Below are 21,974 nucleotides of genomic sequence, written 5' to 3' on the forward strand. Positions count from 1 at the left end.
TTTTATGAGAAACTTGGTTAAAAAAAGAATGGTTTCAGTTAGTACTTTTAATATTTTTAGACAAGATGATAGATTTGCTGGCGCCGCCATAATACTAAAAAAATCATATGCCTTTAGTAAAAATAAAGCTTTTTAGGATAAATGACTTAACGTGTGTCTATTAAAGTTATATTATACAAAAATACTCGAATTAATGTATATTATATATAGCGGGTGGTGAATCGCCAAACAGGAAATTTTCACTTGCACCGCATGTGGCCTGACTTTAAGGGGTGGCCTGAAAAATGTATTATATTCTTGCAAAATTTTGGAATACGTTTAATTCATAGACCAATTTTACCATTTCTTTTCGGTACATATTTCAGTCCTCTACAAATAGTTTTTCTTGACTTTCGATGTCAAATAATTAGAGAGGCAGGAATTCAACAATTTAGAATTTCCCATGGCCCGTTTGGCGATTCACCACCCTTTATGCTAAACCAAATTCGAAAATAGGTGAGATGGAATGGACTAAATTTTTTGAAAATCTAGAAAAACCTTTTATTTTATAGTACATAATAAAATAGAATACTCACCTTGTAACAAAGGGGATTGCACGAGTAATATAATCTGTGGCATAATAGTAGTTCTCACATTTTGTAATGCCTTTGGATGGTACAGAGTAATCAACTGCAAAACAACGAGAGTTTTCTGTGTAACTTGTAGATCAGATTCATCAATCAATTGTGGTATTTCTGATACGATAGGTTTCAATAAGTCTTCGTTCAAATCCTTGTGATAATTATTCATAACAGAATCGATTAATTGTAATGTAGACAGTCTTAAAATTCTATGGCTCTTTCTTAAATACGTTGCTAGAATAGACATTACCTCTGACAATATGGGCAACTTAATACCTAAAAAATATTTCTAAATAAATAATTTATTGCATCCTGCTTAATATCGGTAAAAAATACACTTTATTACCAATTGCAACGAGAATCAATCAACTAAAAACGTGATCACGGGAAGAACATATTTTTCGCACAAAGACAGGTTCACGTGATAGTCTAACAAATATCCAAAACTACCAAATACTTAATGACACTTCTCCAATCTTATCGATGGCCGCAGCTACCAAGGTCCCTGTATTGATTGAGATCACAACCTTGTGAGCATGAATTTTTCCTTTAACTATCGAACATTTAAATATATACAATTTATTTGGGACGCCCCTGGCTGGTACGTAAAAATAATCTGAAGTTTTGTTTACCCAGGTGTATATGCGGAACAACTAAAGAAAATATTAACTGCATAGTGTCTATTTGGGTCTTAATTAAATAAATTCCCCCACAAATTTGAAGGCCCAGCACTTTAAGGTCCATTATCGAATCAAAAGCGTAATTAAAAAGAGATCTGAATGGCTGGCGGTTAGAAACTAGTATGGAGAGAGTCAGACGAGGTTCAAACCTGGACAAACTGATTGGGGTCTGAAAGAGAAAACATCCTTTTCGGTTATAGTTTTAAAAACCAGCAAAATCTGGCTTAATTCGAATGAGTTAAGTTATAAATCTATATACAGGGTGTTTCAAAAAATGGCAACCCCGTCTCTAAGGTAGGTAAAAAACTGAAAAATAATTGGGTAAAAAATTTTTGTAACGCTATCCGTTTTCAAGATACAGGGCGTTGAAGAAAAAAAATTTTACGCATTTTTTACGATTTTGCCGAAACTACTGGCAACAGTGTAATGAAATTTTATACGAATACGTTTTGGAAGCTGATACATCCCATGAATTTGTTTTTATATCTGATTCTCATAGAGGGCGCTAGTTACACGGATCGTACTAAGTATTAGTCAATATAACTTTTTTAAGAGTATAATAATTATTAATCAAAATTTCAAGTAAACTTAAACATCATTCAATTTTACACGAAAAAGGTACTCTTGGTAAAACTCGATACTGTGTACCGTTTTCGGAATATTTTGATTTGAAAATTATGAAGTAATAATTGATGCTGGTATAAAATAGTAATTAAACAAAACTCACAAGAAGAAAATTAAATTAATGACTAAGAACATAAAATAAAATTCAATTACAGTAAGTGTTCAAAATGCCCTCCATTTTCGCGAATACACAAGTCTATTCTTTTTTTTTAAGATTCCATTAACCTTCTAAACGGTAGGGGATCAGCTATAATATCATTAAATTGACGTTGAATTCTTTCTTCCAATTCTTGGCGTGAATTTACCTCTGTAGCATAGACTTTTTCCTTAATATACGACCAAACTGCGTAGTCCAAAGGGTTAAAATCGCATGACCGAGGAGGTCAATGAATCGGAGCTTCTGCACCTCTACCAATCCATCGATTTTTAAAATGATTACTCAACCAATTACGACACCTTCTATCAAAGTGTGGTGGAGCTCGATCGTGCATAAAAAATTAAGATCTTCACTCGTTTAGCGTTAAATCTTCTAATATCTCGAATAAGGAATTGTTTAAAAAATCAAGATACATATCACCATTTCAATTTCCAGGTAGAATATGATAACCTATTAATTTGTTACCTAAAGTTGCTGCCCAAACATTAACTTTAAATGAGTGTTGGTAATATGATACCCTTTTGACTCGTGGATTCTCATCACACCAGTAGTGTGCATTATGGGAATTAAACATACCTTGTCGCGTAAAGGTGGCCTTTGGATTGTGGGCTGTCCTTTGTTACAATGTTTCACAAAAATCCACTCTAACCGGTAGATCATTTGGCCAGAGCTCTTGGACTTGTCTGTAATGATAAGGATGTAATTGCTGTTCTTTCAGTATCCGCCAAGTACTTGAAGAAGAAGTATTTGTTTGTCTTGCTATTTAAGACAATAATATATAATATTATTTTCTTTATTAATTGTTCTTGTTGTTCTTGGTCTACCAGAATTTATTTTATTTGGTCTCACATTCCCAGTTTCTCGGACAACGTCCTTCAACGGCTCTAAATGTTTTTTTACTTGGTAAGTTTCTTCTAGGAAACTTTTCTGCATTACGTGTCACAGCTGCACTAGAACATCCTAAACATTCGCCTAAGGTTAATAACATGTCAGTGTATTCAACATTTGAGTACATTTTGATTTGATTTTACAAATAACAAGGTTTCAAAACTCTAATTATTGTTGATTTATCGTCATAACAATCAATAAATGTCAGATTTCCATGGCACACTTGGAGAAAATAGAGGTATACCTATTAGAACTTTATCATTACTACCAGCATCTTAATCTCTCAATTATTACTTCATAATTTTCAAGTCAAAATATTCCGAAAACGGTACACAGTATCGAGTTTTACCAAGAGTACCTTTTTCGTGTAAAATTGAATGATGTTTAAGTTTACTTGAAATTTTGATTAATAATTATACTCTTAAAAAAGTTATATTGACTAATACTTAGTACGATCCGTGTAACTAGCGCCCTCTATGAGAATCAGATATAAAAACAAATTCATGGGATGTATCAGCTTCCAAAACATATTCGTATAAAATTTCATTACAATGTTGCCAGTAGTTTCGGCAAAATCGTAAAAATTGTGTAAAATTTTTTTTCTTCCACGCCCTGTATCTTGTAGTCTAAAGTAGTTAGGTATTATTGACTGACACGTTATGTAAAATAAAGTTTTATCTTGAGGTTGCAGTCATTAATAGGGCAGGAAAGTGAAACTCTTTGTTCTTTATCAAGCTTTCGCAAAATTTATTTGCTTCTTCAGGATATGCTAAAATATGGTATCAGTAAATACAATGAAATTAGAATTAAATAGCATTGTATAAAACTAATATAAAAACTTACAACATGAGGTTAATCCATTAAATTTTCAAATATACAAAAAATTAAAACTTAACTTATTAAAATTATCTAGTTATGTAAGTACAATATTTTAATTTTATTTAATTTTGTACAAATTCATTATGACATTGATTATGTTGATGTTTGATTTATGTCAGAAAGACACTCGTTTCTGTTTATTATATTTTTTGTTGTTGATAACTAGCTCTTGATTGTTATTATGGTTACGTACAAAGTGGCGCCAAATATGAATATTTAAATTTTTTGAAATTATAGTATTTATAGTCAGAAAATCTAATATTAGAAAATTATAGTATTAATTTTCGTAAGATAGAATGTAATTATAGATATTGCTTAGTTTATCAATATCAGTTTTTTTATTAACGCATTGATATTTATTTATGCATACCATTTCTAAGAATTCTCTTTTATTTAATTGGTTTTCACGTCTTAATATATTAGTTTCATTGAAATTAAATGAATGATTTTTATTAATTGCATGATCTATTAATGCACACGTATTTTTATTATTTCTAAGGTCACTTTTATGTGATGTTAGTCTGCCTATTAGATTTCTAGATGTGTGTCCGATGTATGACTTATCACAATTTTTGCATGGTATTATAGAAACTACATTTGAGCTTTCCATAATGCTAATAGGTGATTTAGTTTTTGTATACAATGATGCTAATGTTTTAACATTTTTAGGTGCAATTTTAATATCAGAATAGTTAACAAAGACTTTAGTTAGTTTGGGTGTTAATGTTGGTATGTAAGGTAGTGATGTGAAAGTAAATTGAGATTGCACAATTTGTTGATTTGGTTCTCTTGTTTGATTCATGTCAATCATTCTATTATTAGGATTGTTAAATAAAAATTTGTTAATTATTTTAAGAGGTATGAATTCTCTAATAAAATGTCTTTAAGTTCTAATAACCCTTTGTTGATGTCATTGATGTGTGATAATTTGACTATTCTGTTTTATAAAGCCAATATCAAATTTATTTTCATATGAGGTGGATGTTGTGAATGATAATTAATAAATCTGTTACTTAATGGTACAGAAAACCTATATTTAGTATAGTTAGTTTTATACAATGCTATTTAATTCTAATTTCATTGTATTTACTGATACCATATTTTAGCATATCCTGAAGAAGCAAATAAATTTTGAGAAAACTTGATAAAGAACAAAGAGTTTCACTTCCATGCCCTATTAATGACTGCAACCTCAAAATAAAACTTTATTTTATATATATATATATATATATATATATATATATATATATATATTTGCCCTTTACCTGTAAATTTACTGTAAATTTAGTATTGTCAGCGGTATATTGATGAGGATGACACATTTCTCTTGGTAAACTGAAAAAAATTAATATAATCAAACTTACCTAAAGGCGAACTCGCAATTTGCGTTAGAACTTTGATAGTCGTAAGTCTTGTAGTCTCATTTTTCAATCTATTAAGAAACAGAGGCAGACAATCGGGTAGTTCGGCTCTTAAATGATCGCCAAAGTTACAAATGACTTGTCCCATCGTATATATTGCTTTTTCTTTTACTTCTTGATCGACGTCGGTAGCTTTCAAATGAACGTACGTACAAACATAAATATCTTTGGTGTAAGGCCTAAAGTCGAATCCGGAAATTGCATCCATCGGCCGAATTACTTTTACGAATTCTTGCAGCACATTTAAAGCTTGAGCGGTGATCTTGTAGAAACTATCGTTCACGGCATTTATCACGGTTGGTAAAAAAGTACTAATATATGGATAAAAAGCATGAGGCGGATGTGTCGTTACCAAACGGTAGACAAACGACAATACATCTAACTTTACACTAGCACTATTTTCTTTAAAGGAAAAAAGTATGCCGGGGATCAATTCTCCAATATAATTACTTAATGCTCCTGGAAGTACTACACATAACTCTTTTAGTAGGTGGAAGCAATCTTGCCTGGTTTTAAGACTTTTTGTTCGCAACTGAGCCTGTACAGCCTTGACTAATGGTTCGATTTGTTGCTGTAGAAGGGATATGGAGGATTCTTCTTCATCGTCTATAAGCATGGTGTTATGATTTATATTACTTTCGCCTTTTGTTTCTTTAAGAAGCGATATGTAGGCATGGAATATATCAGATCTTACGTTTTCTTCTCTCTCTATAAATAATACAAATATATTAATATTCTGAAATCACAATAAAAAATATTTAATATACACGTTGATTTTAATTACGAGCCCCTTCCCATACCAGTTAATGTCAAATGTATTTTGTAGTATTGTAAAGCTTTTGGCTGTTGGCTGTGGATCGTACAATGGATCGAGGTAAAGTTATCGATGAGAAAATTTGTTCAATCATTATTAGATTTTTTAATTCTGGAAAATCAAATTCGGAAATCGCGAATATGTTGCAATTGTCACGCTACAGTGTGAGAAATATAGTCAGAAGATACAAACCTACAGGTTCGGTCGTCACAAAACCTAGAAATATACGAAAAAGTAAAATAACCGAAGCAGATCGAAGGGCAATAAGACGTATTATAGTGAAAAGCCGACGAGCAAATTATATGGAGTTAAGCGTTTTATTGAAGACTCTGAAAGCAAGATTGGAAATTTTGGATTCGGCACAAGAAACACAAGAGGAGAAAAACTCATGGAATTCCTGGAACAAGAAAACATGTATGTTATGAATACCTTCTACAAAAAGAAACCTGACAGAAAGTGGACATGGGTCGCACCCATGGACGTATAAACACAGATGGACTCAGTTATTTACATAAAAATGTGAAGCCAAAATTATTTGACTAGGTCACATTCTCAGCACCTTCAAATGTTGTCACATTTTTTTATTAAAATATCTTATTCACGTATCGCTGAAAATATTACTATATTTATTTTATACTCTACAGGTGCTATCAAACCAAAATAATAATTTATTACTTATATTAATATATTTAATTGTAATTAAAACATCAAATGTGCACATAGTGTGCATATCATTTAATAATAGCGTATAACAGATATCAACCAATTATTTTATATGTAGAAGCACTGAAACCTATTTATTAATGGCAACGGTGTTTACATTTCTCTGTCTTATGGCTCTACGTCAAACTTCAAATGCTGTTCCATGTCATGTCCATGTTTGTTTACTTTTTACCCAAGATGAGGAAAAGTTGTTTTTCGATATTTTGGCTGTATTTTAAGTGATATTTGTAAATATTGAAATAAACAAATTATAATAATGGTGCTACAGTTTTGCATTTGCAAAAAAAAAACGAAATATTTACATCCCAATACATTTAATTTGTAAGTACTGTTTGTTTACATTATTTAAGATGAGGAACTGAGGAAGCCTGTGTGTTTACATTTTAAAATATGTCTTTCATAGGCGTACCATTGGGTTTATTCATATTAATTAATGTATTGAACAAGATATTAGTTCATGAAATTAGTATAGACATTTTTAAATTGTAAGTAGACATCATCTGATTAAAAAGATCTGTTTAGTAGCTTTTTAATTTAATATTTCTCATGAATTAACAATAAATTAGTGAAATGAATAAAACACATTTATTTTTCTATCTAGGTTTCCAAATAATATTGATTAATGATGAAACTTACTCTAAATTTCAACAGAGAAAACAGTATAAAAAAAACCTTTCAAAAGCATCCTTTTTGGTTATTTAAACTTGTAAGGAAGCTGAAAAATATTTCAGATTTTTTAATAAAACTATAAATATCTACAACAGACTAAATAAAAACCTTATGAATATTTTGATTAATAAAACCATACAAAATGTCCCAAAATCAATCTATGAGCATTTTAGTGACCATATGTATGATGAAGATGCAATCGATGGTCACTCTATGCATCTTTTAAAATTAGTTCTTGAGAAATATTTCAAAATTGGAATTCATAATGAAACGAGGACTACTTTAGATGCTAACACCGTGCGCATAAGAAGCGTTCTTACTAAGACTGTTTTATTTCGCAATCAATAAAAATTTATTTCGATACCAATGTCTTCTATTATGTCTATTTACCATTTTTACTTTAATATTTCTGTTCGGTAAATAGCTTTCCAATAATTTATACATTTTCACGCCTACTTTTTAATAAGTAGGTATATTTGCAAATAATTTTATGTCAAATGCCAGCTTTGGAATGATCAATAAATATTTTTGTAGCAGAAACCCTTACTACGAGGAATCTATTCATATTGTATTAAAACAAATTTGTCACAATTTTAAAAAATATGTTTTAATACAATTATCAATAAATATAGGTATGTACTTAAATTTGACAAATGTATATTTTTTAATTGTTTTTTTTTATCGTAGGATTATTTGATACCTATTAAAAAATTAACTTGAGATCAACTATATTTTATTGTATTAATTTTAAAGCAAATAAAATTGTATTTTATTTTTTCTATAAAAACGTGTTTTTATACATTATTACTACTTCCAATTATTAACGCTTGAATAATTATCCCCACAAGTAAAAATTCAAGCACGCTTATGCTCATTGAGGAAGTATCACAGTCTATCGATACCCGTTTTACTCCTCTTTACCCCCTTGTCCAGGAATATCGAAGCTTCAAAACAGTGTGTGTTTAAGGTATCTTATTGCTGGGTCCATCTATGTTTAAACGTCCATGGTCGCACCTAACGGAACTACCAAAAATGAAATAGACTATTTTCTCTCAAACAACAAAGGAATATTTGAAGACGTCACAACAATAAACAACGTAACAACGGGTAGTGACCATCGTATAGTCAGAGCAAAAATAAATATAAACATGAAAGAAGAGAGAAAAAGGATTTTTTAAAAACAACGAAGATAGATGCCTTTAAACTAAGAACAAATGAAGAGCAATTCCGAGAGGTCTTAGCGGATAAGTTCGAATCTGATCCTCCACATAATCAAGATCAAATTGACGAGATTAATAAAAACCTAAATAAAAACCTTCAGGCAGCAGGACTACAGGTCGCAAAGAAAACAAGGACTAAAGAAGACAAAATAAGCAATGAAACGAAACAGCTAATAACGGAAAGAAGACAACTACTAGCGCAAAACAAACGCCATACTCAAGAATACAGAGAACTTAATAAAACAATTAGAAAAGAACTAAAACGCGACATACAAAAATGGAACGAGAACTTAATAGAGCGAGTCATTGAAAACAATAGAGGCTTAAAATGTCTAAGACCCGCACTGGGAGTTCAAAAGATCATCAAAATTAAAGACGCCAACAATAAGGTAGAGAAGAACAAATATAAAATAACAAATATTGTCGAAGACTTCTACACATCCTTGTACAGCTCGCAAGGCCAGCCTAATGAAACAACAAAGGAGAACGTCAAAAGAAAAATGAAAAACGTGGGTACAGAAGTACTACCAAATATAAAGGGATTCGAAATATAAAGTGCTTTAAAAGAGGTAAAAAATAATAAAGCTCCAGGACACGACGGTATAATTGCCGAGCTCTTGAAAACAAGCAAGACATTAACAATCCCTGTACTAACAGAGCTATTTAATAGATGTCTCCATAATAGCAAGATCCCTAAAGACTGGAACGAGAGTTTAGTAATACTCTTACACAAAAAAGGGGACAAATGTGACCTACAGAATTATAGACCTATATCGTTGCTCAGTCAAGTTTACAAACTATTTATGAGAATTATTAACAACCGGTTAACCTACAAAATGGACAATTACCAACCGGTTGAACAGGCTGGCTTTCGGAATGGATATAGTACATCAGACCATCTGCTGACAGTGAGAACATTGATAGAGAAGGCAAATGAATACCAACTACCCGTATTTCTTGCCTTCGTCGACTATGAAAAGGCGTTTGATAGTATCGAGATGTGGGCCATAGAACAAGCTATTAATAATTGTAGAATAGATTCGACATATAGGCAACTAATACATAATATATATGAAAATGCAACTATGATAGTACAACTAGACGAAAATACAAATCCCATCCCCATTAAGAGAGGAGTGAGACAAGGAGACGTAATATCGCCAAAGCTTTTCAACCTAGCCCTAGAAGACGTCTTCAAAACTACAAATTGGTCAACCTATGGCATTACCGTTAATGGCAACAAGTTAAACCACCTCAGATTCGCTGACGACATAGTGATTATAGCGAGCACATTCGAGGAACTGCAAATTATGATGGGGGAACTAGCAGCCAACTCCCAATACGTGGGCCTAAAAATGAATATGAAAAAAACAAAAATAATAACAAACACAGATGACCCCAGACGTATAAATATAAATGGCAGTGAGATAGAACAAATCCAGAAATATATCTACCTAGGCCAAATCCTAAGACTTGACAAAGAGAACCAAAGTGCGGAAATTACTAGAAGAGCAAGACTAGCATGGGCAGGATTTGGAAAACTTAATTGGATACTTAAGAACCGCAAAATACCCCAATACTTGAGGAGCAAAGTGGAATACTACAATACAACATTGGAGATCTTACGAAAGTAAACGACCAAGAGGAAGACCACAGATGAGATGGGTTGATGATATTAAAAGAATAGCCGGAACAAATTGGAAATATGTTGCTCAGGATAGAGACCGAGGGAAGGAGTTGGGAGAGGCCTATGTCCAAACATGGACGACAGAAGGCTAAGAAGAAGAAGAAGCGTTTTATGGAATGAAAGACACGTTTCTAGATCAACATGTCACCTAGAGGTCCACAAATTAGGATTTGGTACTTACAAAGTAAGTTTTATAGTTGAAAAAATTAGTATGACTTGTTATTAATAAATTTCATTTTATTTTAGGCTAAGGAAAAGCCACTTTTAAAGTGGCTTAAAGATTGACTCAGTCGCAATGTGATTCAATACAATGGAGTGATGATTTATTTTAACCACACATCATATTTAAAACCCTTATTTATATACATTATTCTTCCAATTCTCATTTCCTCTTCTTCTTTAGGTACCGTCTCCTCTAAGGAGGTTGGTAATCATCACAGCTCTGAACAAGTCGAGGAAACTACAATTATACCACTTTCTCAGATTGTTGAACCAGGAGATGCGTCTTCTTCCAATACTTCGTTTTCCCTGCATTATGGTTTGTATAATCGTTTTCATCGTTCTTGGCGTGTGCGTGTAAAAACACTTGCAATAAGTTGTTTCATCTGTCTTTCCTTGTCTAAGCTCGATTCGTTTACCTCCTCCAGTGGCAGAGCAAAATGTAGCATGTCAAACGAAATAATAGTTATAAAAGAAAATTATAAATTATTTTTCATTAAATTTCTAATAACGGAATATACGTATAAATTGCGAAGAAGTATTTTTCTAACTTGCAGTACAATAGGACAGGATATAACGAAAAGTACATTTTAAAAGGATTTTGAAATATACCCAAAAAAGTGTTAATTATTTAACCCACTTTAATTAAAAAATGATACAGGATTTTTTAAGTTTTAAGCACTGTAGCGAATTCTGAACTGGGCCCTGATTCTATTTCATTTCGATGTCGAAATTTAAAAGCGACTACGCCATGACAGTCCCAATCGCTAGCGATTCTGATTCATTTCGATTGTAGTTAAAACTGGGGATATTTACTTTATCATTTTGACACTGCTGAAAATTTGGGTTGGCCCTGTTGTTTATTGGCTGCACTACGCTTGTAGAATGTTTGTCTTGTTTACGTTACGTGAACGTCTTTTTTTTCTTGTTTGAGTTGTTAAATCATATTGGCCATTCTCAATTATATTTTGAATTGAAAGAAAAGATGGCAAGAAAAAAAGGCGATGTGGGAGATCCTTAAGTTATAACCACTAAGATTTGACTTAGTGGTTATATTCTAATATATTTTTAAATTTACTGCAGCTTAGTAATACCAAAGAATATAGACGCTTAAGCGTCTATATTCTTTGGTAATACTAACCCTAAACATTTTGGGTATCCTAGAGGCATAAACACCTTCTTCCAAATATGGTTCTGATACCCTTATTAAATAATTTGCAGCTTGTTTATTAAGACGGAATTGCTGCCTAAATTGAGCATCACTTAGTGAAAAAGAATTTTGAGTATCCCGTAACATTCTTCTTATCCTCCGTTATGAGCGTCGGATATCTATCCTCTCTAATTCCTCCAAAACTAGTAAATGTCCGTAAAACACAGCCATATTAATACTTTTTGACTCAGTTTTCCTTGCAAGGATCAAAACACCGCCTACCTAAACTGAACCTAAGTTCACTTCTCCCAGTCCAGTCAGTCATGTCAGATTAATTTCGACTCGAAATGAAATTTCAACCACTTTCTTGAAGTTGAAATTAATTTCGATAAGTCGAAAATTAGTGACGTCGTTTGGTTAGTTCAGCTGAAATCCACAAGGTTCGCAAAGTCGCATTTCGACGTCGCCATATTAATTTCGACATGTTTTGAGTCGAAATCTCAATTAGAATCAGGGCCCTGTTACAACGTACTGACCTTGATTAATTAGCTAATCAGTCAGCGTCTTCACTGGAACTGTCTTCATCGTTGGAATCTTCCGCCAAATCGATGATAATCCTACTTAAATTTTCATCATATGTGACCATTTTTGCCCAGTCGTCCTGAATTAATTTTTCAGTATGGTTAACACAACTCGCCCACACTGCAGGTGTTACCTCAGCTAATGCATCGCCCCAAACTTTTTTCACTGTTTCATCTCCACGTCCATGTTCTCCAATATGACGATCATAGTATTGTTTAGAAATGCCCCAGACCAACTCAATCGGATTATATTGACAGTGATATGGAGGCAATCTCAAAACCTGATGCCCATGTTCTTGGAGTAGCTCGTCTATAACGTACCTGGTATTTTGTGGTTTATTCTGGTGACAAAGACTCAATAGCTCTGTCTTGCCCGAATCGTCGTCAAAAATTATTTTTTTCGCTCTTAACCATTCTTGTAAGTTCGATTTTTTCCAACTGGCATGCGGTCACTTTTCTATTAAAGAGCTATGGTATGAGGCATTATCCATAATAATTAGAGATGGTTCCTCCAACATTGGTATCAGCTTTTCGGAGACCCACTTTTTAAAAGACTCTTTATCCATAGAATCATGATAGTCTGCACTCTTCGATTTCGTAGAAAACAGTAATCCAGCATCTTTAACAAATCCTTGCCTACTTCCGGCATGTAAAACAACAAAGCGTTTACCTGTATTTTCGTGTCCTTTTCTGATGCTTTTCACACAATCATCTTGCCAAGTACGTTTATATGCCCCTTTTAGGAATATCCATGTTTCATCTAAAAAAACAAACTGAAGTGGGCGTGGACTTAAAAAATTTCTCATATAATGCCTCAAAAAATACAGTCGTTTGGAGACAATACATGGTTTCTCACATAGCACTCGTCTACTATTTTCTAGTTTGTATGAAAACCCACAATTTTTCATAAGACGCCACAAACTTGTATCAGAACCGTCATAGAGATGCTTGTTTCTTAATTTTGTATTTAGAACTTTAATTGTAACGTGCTCTTCTTTTGCTTTCATGCCATACAATACATTTCTAATCTCTCCTTTTATAGTATCGCTGACATCATTAGTCTTTTTTTTTTGTACATTACGTGACTCTCCTGGTGTAGTAAGAGCTGCCCCTGTCTTGTATTCACTCTTTATTCTTGTCACTGTGCGAAGACTGATTTTCAAAGCATCCGCTACTCGTTCATGTACCGATGATAACGAAAGGAAAGGTCCGTTGTTTTCTTTTTCTTTTTTAAAATACTCCAATAAATGAACTACACATTGTCGCATTTCTCCTGTTATCGTTTTCCCGGCATTTTTTTTATTAAATAGAACAATTAGTTATTCACAACAAAAAATAATAAGTAAAACTGTTCGGAACAAATTCTAACAATGAGTGACTAAAATCGACTAAAACAACATAAAATATCAATGGTAATTGCTACAATTATAAACCTATTAGCCAGCTCATTCAAGAACAATGCCACAAGTCATTATTGCCATGGGTATCGGAAGAGAGGGGGTTAATTTATAATAAACTGGAATTTTTAAGGTGTCGAGAGTATTATTTTATGTAATGGAATTCCACACAGTAAGAGCTCAAACTATTAATTAATTAAAAACTGTTTACTTATAAAAACTATTTCATCAGCTACTTCAAACCTGCACAGATCAGGGTAACATGTTAAAAAAAAACACGTCACTGCCAGCTATCTGTATTCGTAAAGAGGCCGAACATATCACCGACACCGTATCGGCCAAACGCATCGGTGTTATTGCTACAATACTGGGAGACGTGAGTGGTCTCTTCATTCCCTTCTCATCGCACTTTACCATGACGAACGTGACTCGCACAATTGAATTACGCATCTGTGTATCAGAGAGAGACGAATATTAAAAATTCCGTAGTAGCTTATTTCAGGCACACGCCAAGAACGATGAAAACGAGTTTTCATCGTTCGATGAACGAATCGTTTCGAATAGCAACACATATTTATCCCCTCTCATAACGTGAAATTCTCATTTATACACATACAAAGATCATTTCAGAATTCATTTAAAGCCAAATCACACATCAGACTTTATATTTATTATACACAAGGTCAGTAACACCCACACCAGCTTTAATTAACATCATCCCCTCCCTATTTTTTTAACAATATACTTCTGTTTTCCTTAGCTTCACATTTTCTTTTTATTTTATGGTTTCGGACCTCTATACAAATATCCTCATAAAAAATAAATAATATAAAGTAACGGCCTGACTTACCCTTAAATCTGGAAATTAGAGTTGGTGACAGAGATTTGTAGAATTCGTTAAGCAATTCGGGTCTGGTAATAATAATCGATTCCAAACATTTTGCAGCCGATTTTCTCACTTTCCAGCTCATATCGTCATCGTCACTGTACTCATCTTCATTTTCGTCGCTGCAATTGTCTTCTGGTGCGTTTTCATCGATGTAGTTGGGATCATACACAAGATACTTCAATGACACATTTATAACCTGCCAAAATGAACTATTAGATGTTTAACCCAGATATGCCTGACGTACAATAAATTGTACACCATAAATATCTTTTAACTTGATTATCTATAAGGATCATATTTCTTGATAACAGCCTAAATACTGTCAGTATATATTTCAAAAGTCAACCATAGAGTGTAGTTGTGAATTGCTGGCTTTGAAATATTTGGCGATAATATTGTGATAAAGTTTACAGTTTTTATAACATGGTCGAATTCGGAATACGATTTGCTAAGTAAATATTTGTTATAATGTATACAAAAAAAAATATTCTTTTTGTGTGTACTTGTAGAACACACATTTATATTTCAATTTAGATTTATAAATTAAATAAATTATTATTTTATAACTAGAGTTAGGCCATTTGATTTTAGTGTACAAAATATTGTACGACATGAAAATACCATACTATTTATTTTTAGGGGCTTTTCATTGAAGGATGCGCTTAGTATGTTAGAAGATGATGAAAATTTAGTAGCAAATGTAGATAGTATTAATTTGATGCCTCCAATAAATGCATGTGGTGTCCTAACAGACGAAGACTCTGGTGATGAAGATATAATGTTGATGAATAATTTACCTGGGTCGCAATTACAAGCTTCTGCTGAAATAAATGTGCAAAATAATCACGGTGATGCATTAGTAACCGATTTTCAAGATAATATTTCATTACCAGAGCAGGGAGAAAAAAGAACAGTTAAAGGGTCTAAGAAAAAAAAATCTACCACTGGGTAAACGAAGACATTCAGATGGAAGACCAATGTATCATTGTAAACGAACTTCCAGAACAACATGATTTTAAGAGTCCACTTGAATGGTTTTCCCTTTTTTTTTTGGTGAAGAACTCATACACCTGATAACGTCAGAGACTAATCAATATGCTTCACAGAAGAATCGCCAACGAGAAGTTCGAGAAGATGAAGTCAAAGCTTTTCTGGGAACTTTCATATTGAGTGGGTAATGATAATTCTGTCTAACGAATTACCAACCCAAGCCATTGATAATGATAATGCTATATGAGGTGGGAGTATTGGCTGTTTTTTTCTTTTTTTTAACTTCTCTGTAAGCCACTGGTTTTTGCAAGAGTAGTACCGCAGCAAATTGGTTTATTGTAGATTTTTTATTAATTATATACAAGTCTTCGGTAGATCTTCTACATATAAGCTCTTCGCCAACACCCGATAGTTCTTTTATTTGATCCTAATATACCCAGGGATCTTGCATCTAGGCGATATCAAATGTCATCAACTTCTGCCACAAGTTCCTCAACTAAATCATTTTGATCTGGTGCTACTTGATAAACGCTGATACAAGTAAGTAAGTGGTAAGTCTTCCTGTCTCCGATAAGCCAGGACTGGATACTGATAGAGGACATGTGAAGATGTTCTTGTGGCAAGCGAATTTTGAAAATGTAGGTGTCGTCTCAGTCTACAATGACCAGTGAGCATTCCCTACATCAGGAAATTATGATTAAGCAGGAGTTGAGTTGTAAGACTATTGGAACGGCCCGCTAAGTGGAAACTAGTCTATCTCATCACTGGTGGGGCCCTAAATGTAGAGTGGTTGAGTCCCGCCTAACAAGGATATCAGATCGTTCATTCCCTCCACATCCGAGTGTCCTGGCACCCAGATTAAATTAATCTCGTCAGATCACGTCTCATCAGATGCCCCAAAAAGTATTGTCCTGCACACAGTAGCTGAATCAAATATTTCGCCTCACCTCCAAACTCTACAATGTTAAGTAAATGAAGGATAATTAAGAATTCATTGAAGAACATCACTACAATTATTTCCATTCTAGTCCTGTGTCTGAATGTGACGAGTTGCATACTATATTTTATCTACGACGGCAAGATCAGCTTTTATTTTTATATCTTTGCGCCAATTTTGTGCATATATATGTGCGTATTTGCTGTCTTCTGTAGTATATATAGGAATATACTGTACTCTACTCTACTAGGAATGTACTGTACTCTTTGTGGATACAAATTGGTAAACTTTCCATTTTAGTTATAATAGGTAAAACTCTAGAGTTAATATTAACAAATTTAGTGGTTAAAGCAATTAATTTAGTACACATATCTTGTTTTTATGTCAGGTTATAATGACTAGTTTGAAAATGCTTACCATATGGATATTCTTTGTCATTTCTTTGGGGCATGTGGTAATAAAGTTTCCAAGAGCTTGTAAACAACACTCTAGAAGTTCATCGTCTTCAGTATCACAGTATTCCAGGGTCAACAGTACGAATTTATCAATGTGTTCTCCAAATTTAGGTCCAGATTGACGGCTACGATAAAAAAATTATTTATTATAGGAACACCAAAATGAATTTTGAATTATTTTTGGTTTTTCAGTGATTTTCAGTATAAAATACTAATTAATAGTACTAATAAAACAAAAATATGTTTTGCATGTTCTTTTTTTTTATAGAAATATACATTTTTTTAGTCAATTTTCAGTTCTATAAGCAGCACATAGTTTACTTATCTTCTAAAGTTACTAAAGAGCGTTTCACGTTAAGAACGGAAAGTTAACTACATCTACACAGTGCTCTGATTAGAATTACTCATATATCAGCTATCTAGTAGCAACACTGATCTGCAGCCAAATGTCCCGTTCTTAACGTGAATTAAAAGTATAGTTTCTGTTATTTGGGACATAAATCTTCACACAAGAATGTTTAATATAATATTGCATTTACTCACCAAACAGCAGAGGCACACTGAATGTAAGTTTTAACTTGCGAACTATTCTTGTTAGAACACAATCTTTTATACAAATGGTCGACTAATTTAGTGTATATAGTTTTGTTGCAAGAAAGTACCAAGTTGCTACAGACTGTAATTGTGCGCTTTCTGACGGCTTGACGTTGGGATCGCAATTGTGGAAGAAGAGCTTTGATAATGGAACTGTGGAATTCTTGCAACGCCGGACCGAAGCGCACTAACAGATCTGTTATAATGTCCAATACTCTTAGTTGAATAGATACATCATCCTGCAATTATTTTTGAATGTTAATAAAAATCTTTAATAAAACAAAACAAAATCACTACGCTGTTCGAACTTTTTATCAAATCGCATATAAAGGCCTTAAAAATAATAAAATAACTGTTTAAAGTTAAGTCTCACGAATTGAACCTGTTGGAATTAAAAAAAATTGTTACAGTAATGCAGAAAAGCGTCTTCTAAATTGAAATGCATCTTTTGGAAGATGCCATATGGTGAATAACAATTAAAAGTGTAAAAAATATATTTTTGTATACCCCAAAGTATACCTTCTTAGAAATTAATAGAAAAAATTATTATCATAAATATATTTTTTTTTGTTTAATATTTAAAAATTGTTTTTTTTCCAATTTAGAAAGTAAAAGTCCACTTAAAAAGAACAAATTTGTCAAAACCTAATTATCCATATCCATCATTCGTTTAAAGAAAAAAGAATAAAAATAAAAAACATACTTACACTTTCAATAGCACTAGTCAAAGATTCTGCCATTTTCTTAACAATGCTATGAGATAAATTTTTTTGTGTTTGAGAAAGTGTGACAATAACAGTTTTTAAAACAATACTTGAAATATCTCTTAACTGCTCTTTACCAGCTATCATATTTGCACACAATGGTAGAACTATAGCTTCTACTTGAGGTTCTTTGACTTTGGTAACTAAAAGATCCAAGCTAAAAAGATATAAAAAAAATCTAAGGTGTTTTAAAGGATAAATAAAGGGTGGAACAGTCTATTAATAAAATAAAACTACTGCATTGAAAACTTTAATTTTTGTATTGCATGATATTTATTTTCTGCCGATTAATTTTCTGTTCATTCCATGATACAGTTGTAGCGTTTTCGCCACTCTGCTGTTAACTTCTTCTAGAAATCTTTTTTCTTCTGTTATTACTTTTATGTACATAAGAGTTGTAAATTGTTCTACTTTTGTTCCTTCAATGCCTATTTTAAGTTCACCCCTTTCCTCTTCTATCTACAAACCTTTGGTTTGTTAATATTTAAATTTAATTCCATTTTCAAAGTCTTTCTTCCTTTAGTCTGAAAGTGCTTTTTATGTTTGTAATTAGCAGAAAATCGACAGCAAATACATTTGATACATTTAAGTACATTCATGGATACTTTTAAATATTTTCTTCTTCTCATAGTACTGCAACCTGAGGTGGTTCTTGACTGACTGCACAACTTATTGCCATTCCACACAGTCATCCATCATAGTTAGGTGAGTGGATAGCCTAATGGATCTGAATATCACAAAAGTGAAAAAAATATGATAAAAACAGTGTCATTCACTCTAACTCGTTAGGAGTATATTACTCAGCTATGTTTTTTGTTCATCCTATTACTAAAAAACTTACCATTTGATGGCCAGATTTTGGACTTCACCATTTTGATCTTCGAGAAGGCTTAGTAACATAAGTATCACTTTTTTTTCAGTATGTGTATCTAGTAAAACATTACCTGTTTGAAGTACTATCATTAAGTCATTTGTTGCCATAAATCGAAAATCTTTATCTGAAGAGGTCATCTGTAAAAGAATTAAAAATCATTTTAAATTAATTATAGATGTAACAATTGATATTTCAAATATAATGATTGGATCGTTAAATTTTTAAATTTTAAAAAATATTTTGGAGTTTCTCATTATTTCTTCTTATCCAGATATTTTCTTCTTAAGATTTCTCCAAATTGTTTCTCTGTCAGTCCTATCAACCATGCTTCACTGCCATAGAGAATTGTTGGTCTTATCACCGTGTTGTATAGACATACTTTCGCCTTTCACAGTACCTGTTTAAACCTAATTAGATGTTTTAACAATGCTGCCTTCCTATTCACGTATCACAATATCCTTGCAACGATGACTGTAACAATCTGTTTAGTTTCTTCTTCAACATGCTATCCATTGTAATAAGTTGTATAGTATCTGCATAAGTACCTGATACCTTTTATAAACCAGAATCTAGTTTGATATGAAGTGTTATGAACAGGCCAGTCCTGTTCTGTTGACGAATGATTTACCTATGACTACTAAAATTATCAGTATTGTGCAAAAAAATTCAGCATTTAAAATGTGGTTATATTGATGCCATTTAAAATATTGTGGACCTCTCATGTTGTTTAAAACAATTGTGAATAATGTATAAATTGCTTCGATTGTGATCAATATCTGAAAGGATACACACTAGAAGAAAAAGATACCTACACACAATATGGATTTCTTTTTTTCGTTTGAAAAAAACATGTGAGCAAAGTCAGTGTCATCAACCACTAACCTACAAGTCAATAGTGCGATTCTTGTAAATCCTGATTTATAATATGATTAAAGGAAATCCAGGTATCACGATTATTATGTAAAATACAGAACTTATAGATTGCCTTGATGATATTATTATCAGCGAAACTAATGCCTATTGCCTGATAGGTTGATGCAAGTATGAAACCACCTAAATGCCCCTTATCAGCACTACATGTGTTAAGCTCATGAGCTCATTGTCAAAGTAAAGACGATTTCTCATTAATACTAACTACTTATATTAAAAAAAGCAGAAAATTCCAAAATGATCCTCCATCAAAAAACAGTATTGAAAATTGATTAAACAATCAACGATTGTTCAATATTGTGAATTCAAGAAACAAAAATTAACTTAAGGAAAGCATTAATAATTTAGATAGACTAAGTACCTACTGGAACAATGAATACTGTGAGCTAAGAAACACGATTTAGATGACAGATTATTCCTAAGAATGCTTCTGAATTTCAAACAGAAATATTTAAAAAGAATTTGTGGTATACTGTGGAATGCATAAAACATAATTGAAGTAGCGTACACATTAAATATGTACTTATAAATAGCTGGGATGGTTAATTCAAAACCATTATTGATAAGAATATCAGGTTATGTTAAAGTATTGTTAATAAGTAATTCGATTTTACTAATAACTATCTTAATTAGATACATAGTACCTTTTCCAGCAGATTGCTGATTCTATTTGAAACACTTGCCATGGTGTTAAACAGTCATACAGATTAATATTAGTAATATTAGAGCTTTTCAAATTCACGGAAAAGGCTCTCTACTACCGGTATAATAATAAATGGCAAGATGAAATTAAAAATGTCATTTAGCGACATCTAGCGAGGGTTTCAATTATTTCAAAATTTAAAATAATAGAAAACTACCTAGATATAAATAATACAAACATTTTTATAAAAAAATTATTTTATCAGATTTAGTTCAAATATTTATATAAATGTATCATACATTATACTCCTTTTGTTTTCGTCAGGAATTGATTCTAAACAAACCAAATTATATAATAATCTGATTTGTGTAGGAGTTAGTTTTAACTTTTTTTTAAAATAATTTATTCCTGATTTTACTCCCAAAATTATAATTAAAAGTTTTTTTGAAACATAATTTTAGCAAGAAAACTTCTCGAAAGAAAAATAGATGAGTTCAAAAATTAGCTTAAAACGATTGTAATGATTAATTTTAAAACTACTAATGATACTAAAAGAAATGAATATTATATTAATTATTAAATGTACACTACCTTTTCTAGAAAGTGGCTGATACTATTTGAAATATTTGCCATCGTGTTAACAATCTGTTTTAACAATTTAGAAGCCACTACTTCAACTCGTATGCCAATGCTTCATAGCCAGCTACAAGCACCATTAATAAAATCAAGACAAATAATTTTGATGGAATAGAAAATTGACATTGGCAATATCTAATGAGCGTTTATGCCTTCATGCAAAAATTAAAAATATAATAGTTATTTTCATCTTACTTACAAAAACAAAAGAAGATAACGAACGCCAATACACAAGGTTAGTTTATTTTTTTATGAATTTGCTAAAGATAGTACTGCAATAAATTTTAAAGGGATTTTGAAAGAACATTATAAGATAAATTTTCTCAACGAAAATTAGAGATTTGCTAAATAAACCAAAGTATGGAACAAACTGCAGTGGAAATACACTCAGTCAGTCTTCTTTTTATTAAACTGAACGAATTTGATATTCGTATTCTCCTCCCGCCCGGGACAAAGAAATGTAGTATTATAAAGTTAACTTCTTATATCGCTCTTAGGAATTCTATTCTTTTAAATATAAGTTCGTATAAATT

The 21,974-nt window shown here is 32.0% G+C and overlaps 1 protein-coding gene across 2 annotated transcripts in view; it reads right to left on the reverse strand.

The window, feature by feature from the left end:
- LOC140449234 (cullin-associated NEDD8-dissociated protein 1-like) overlaps positions 1–21,601 on the reverse strand; it is a 51,972-nt gene extending 30,371 nt beyond the window's left edge. The window contains exons 1-8 of one of the 2 annotated variants that reach the window (XM_072542422.1): positions 21,397–21,601; positions 19,200–19,369; positions 18,302–18,515; positions 17,544–17,833; positions 16,963–17,125; positions 14,580–14,814; positions 5,213–5,977; positions 576–896 (exon numbers count right to left, since the gene is read on the reverse strand). In XM_072542422.1, coding sequence (XP_072398523.1) covers positions 576–896; positions 5,213–5,977; positions 14,580–14,814; positions 16,963–17,125; positions 17,544–17,833; positions 18,302–18,515; positions 19,200–19,369; positions 21,397–21,438 — 2,200 coding nt within the window. In that variant the 5' untranslated portion in view covers positions 21,439–21,601. Of the gene's footprint in view, positions 1–575; positions 897–5,212; positions 5,978–14,579; positions 14,815–16,962; positions 17,126–17,543; positions 17,834–18,301; positions 18,516–19,199; positions 19,370–20,806; positions 20,952–21,396 lie in introns of those variants that run through there. The other variant, XM_072542421.1, reaches the window with a different exon arrangement.
- Between the last annotated feature and the right edge of the window lie 373 nt (positions 21,602–21,974).

This window comes from Diabrotica undecimpunctata, chromosome 8, assembly GCF_040954645.1.
Source record: "Diabrotica undecimpunctata isolate CICGRU chromosome 8, icDiaUnde3, whole genome shotgun sequence".
Classification (NCBI taxonomy): Eukaryota; Metazoa; Arthropoda; class Insecta; order Coleoptera; family Chrysomelidae; genus Diabrotica; species Diabrotica undecimpunctata.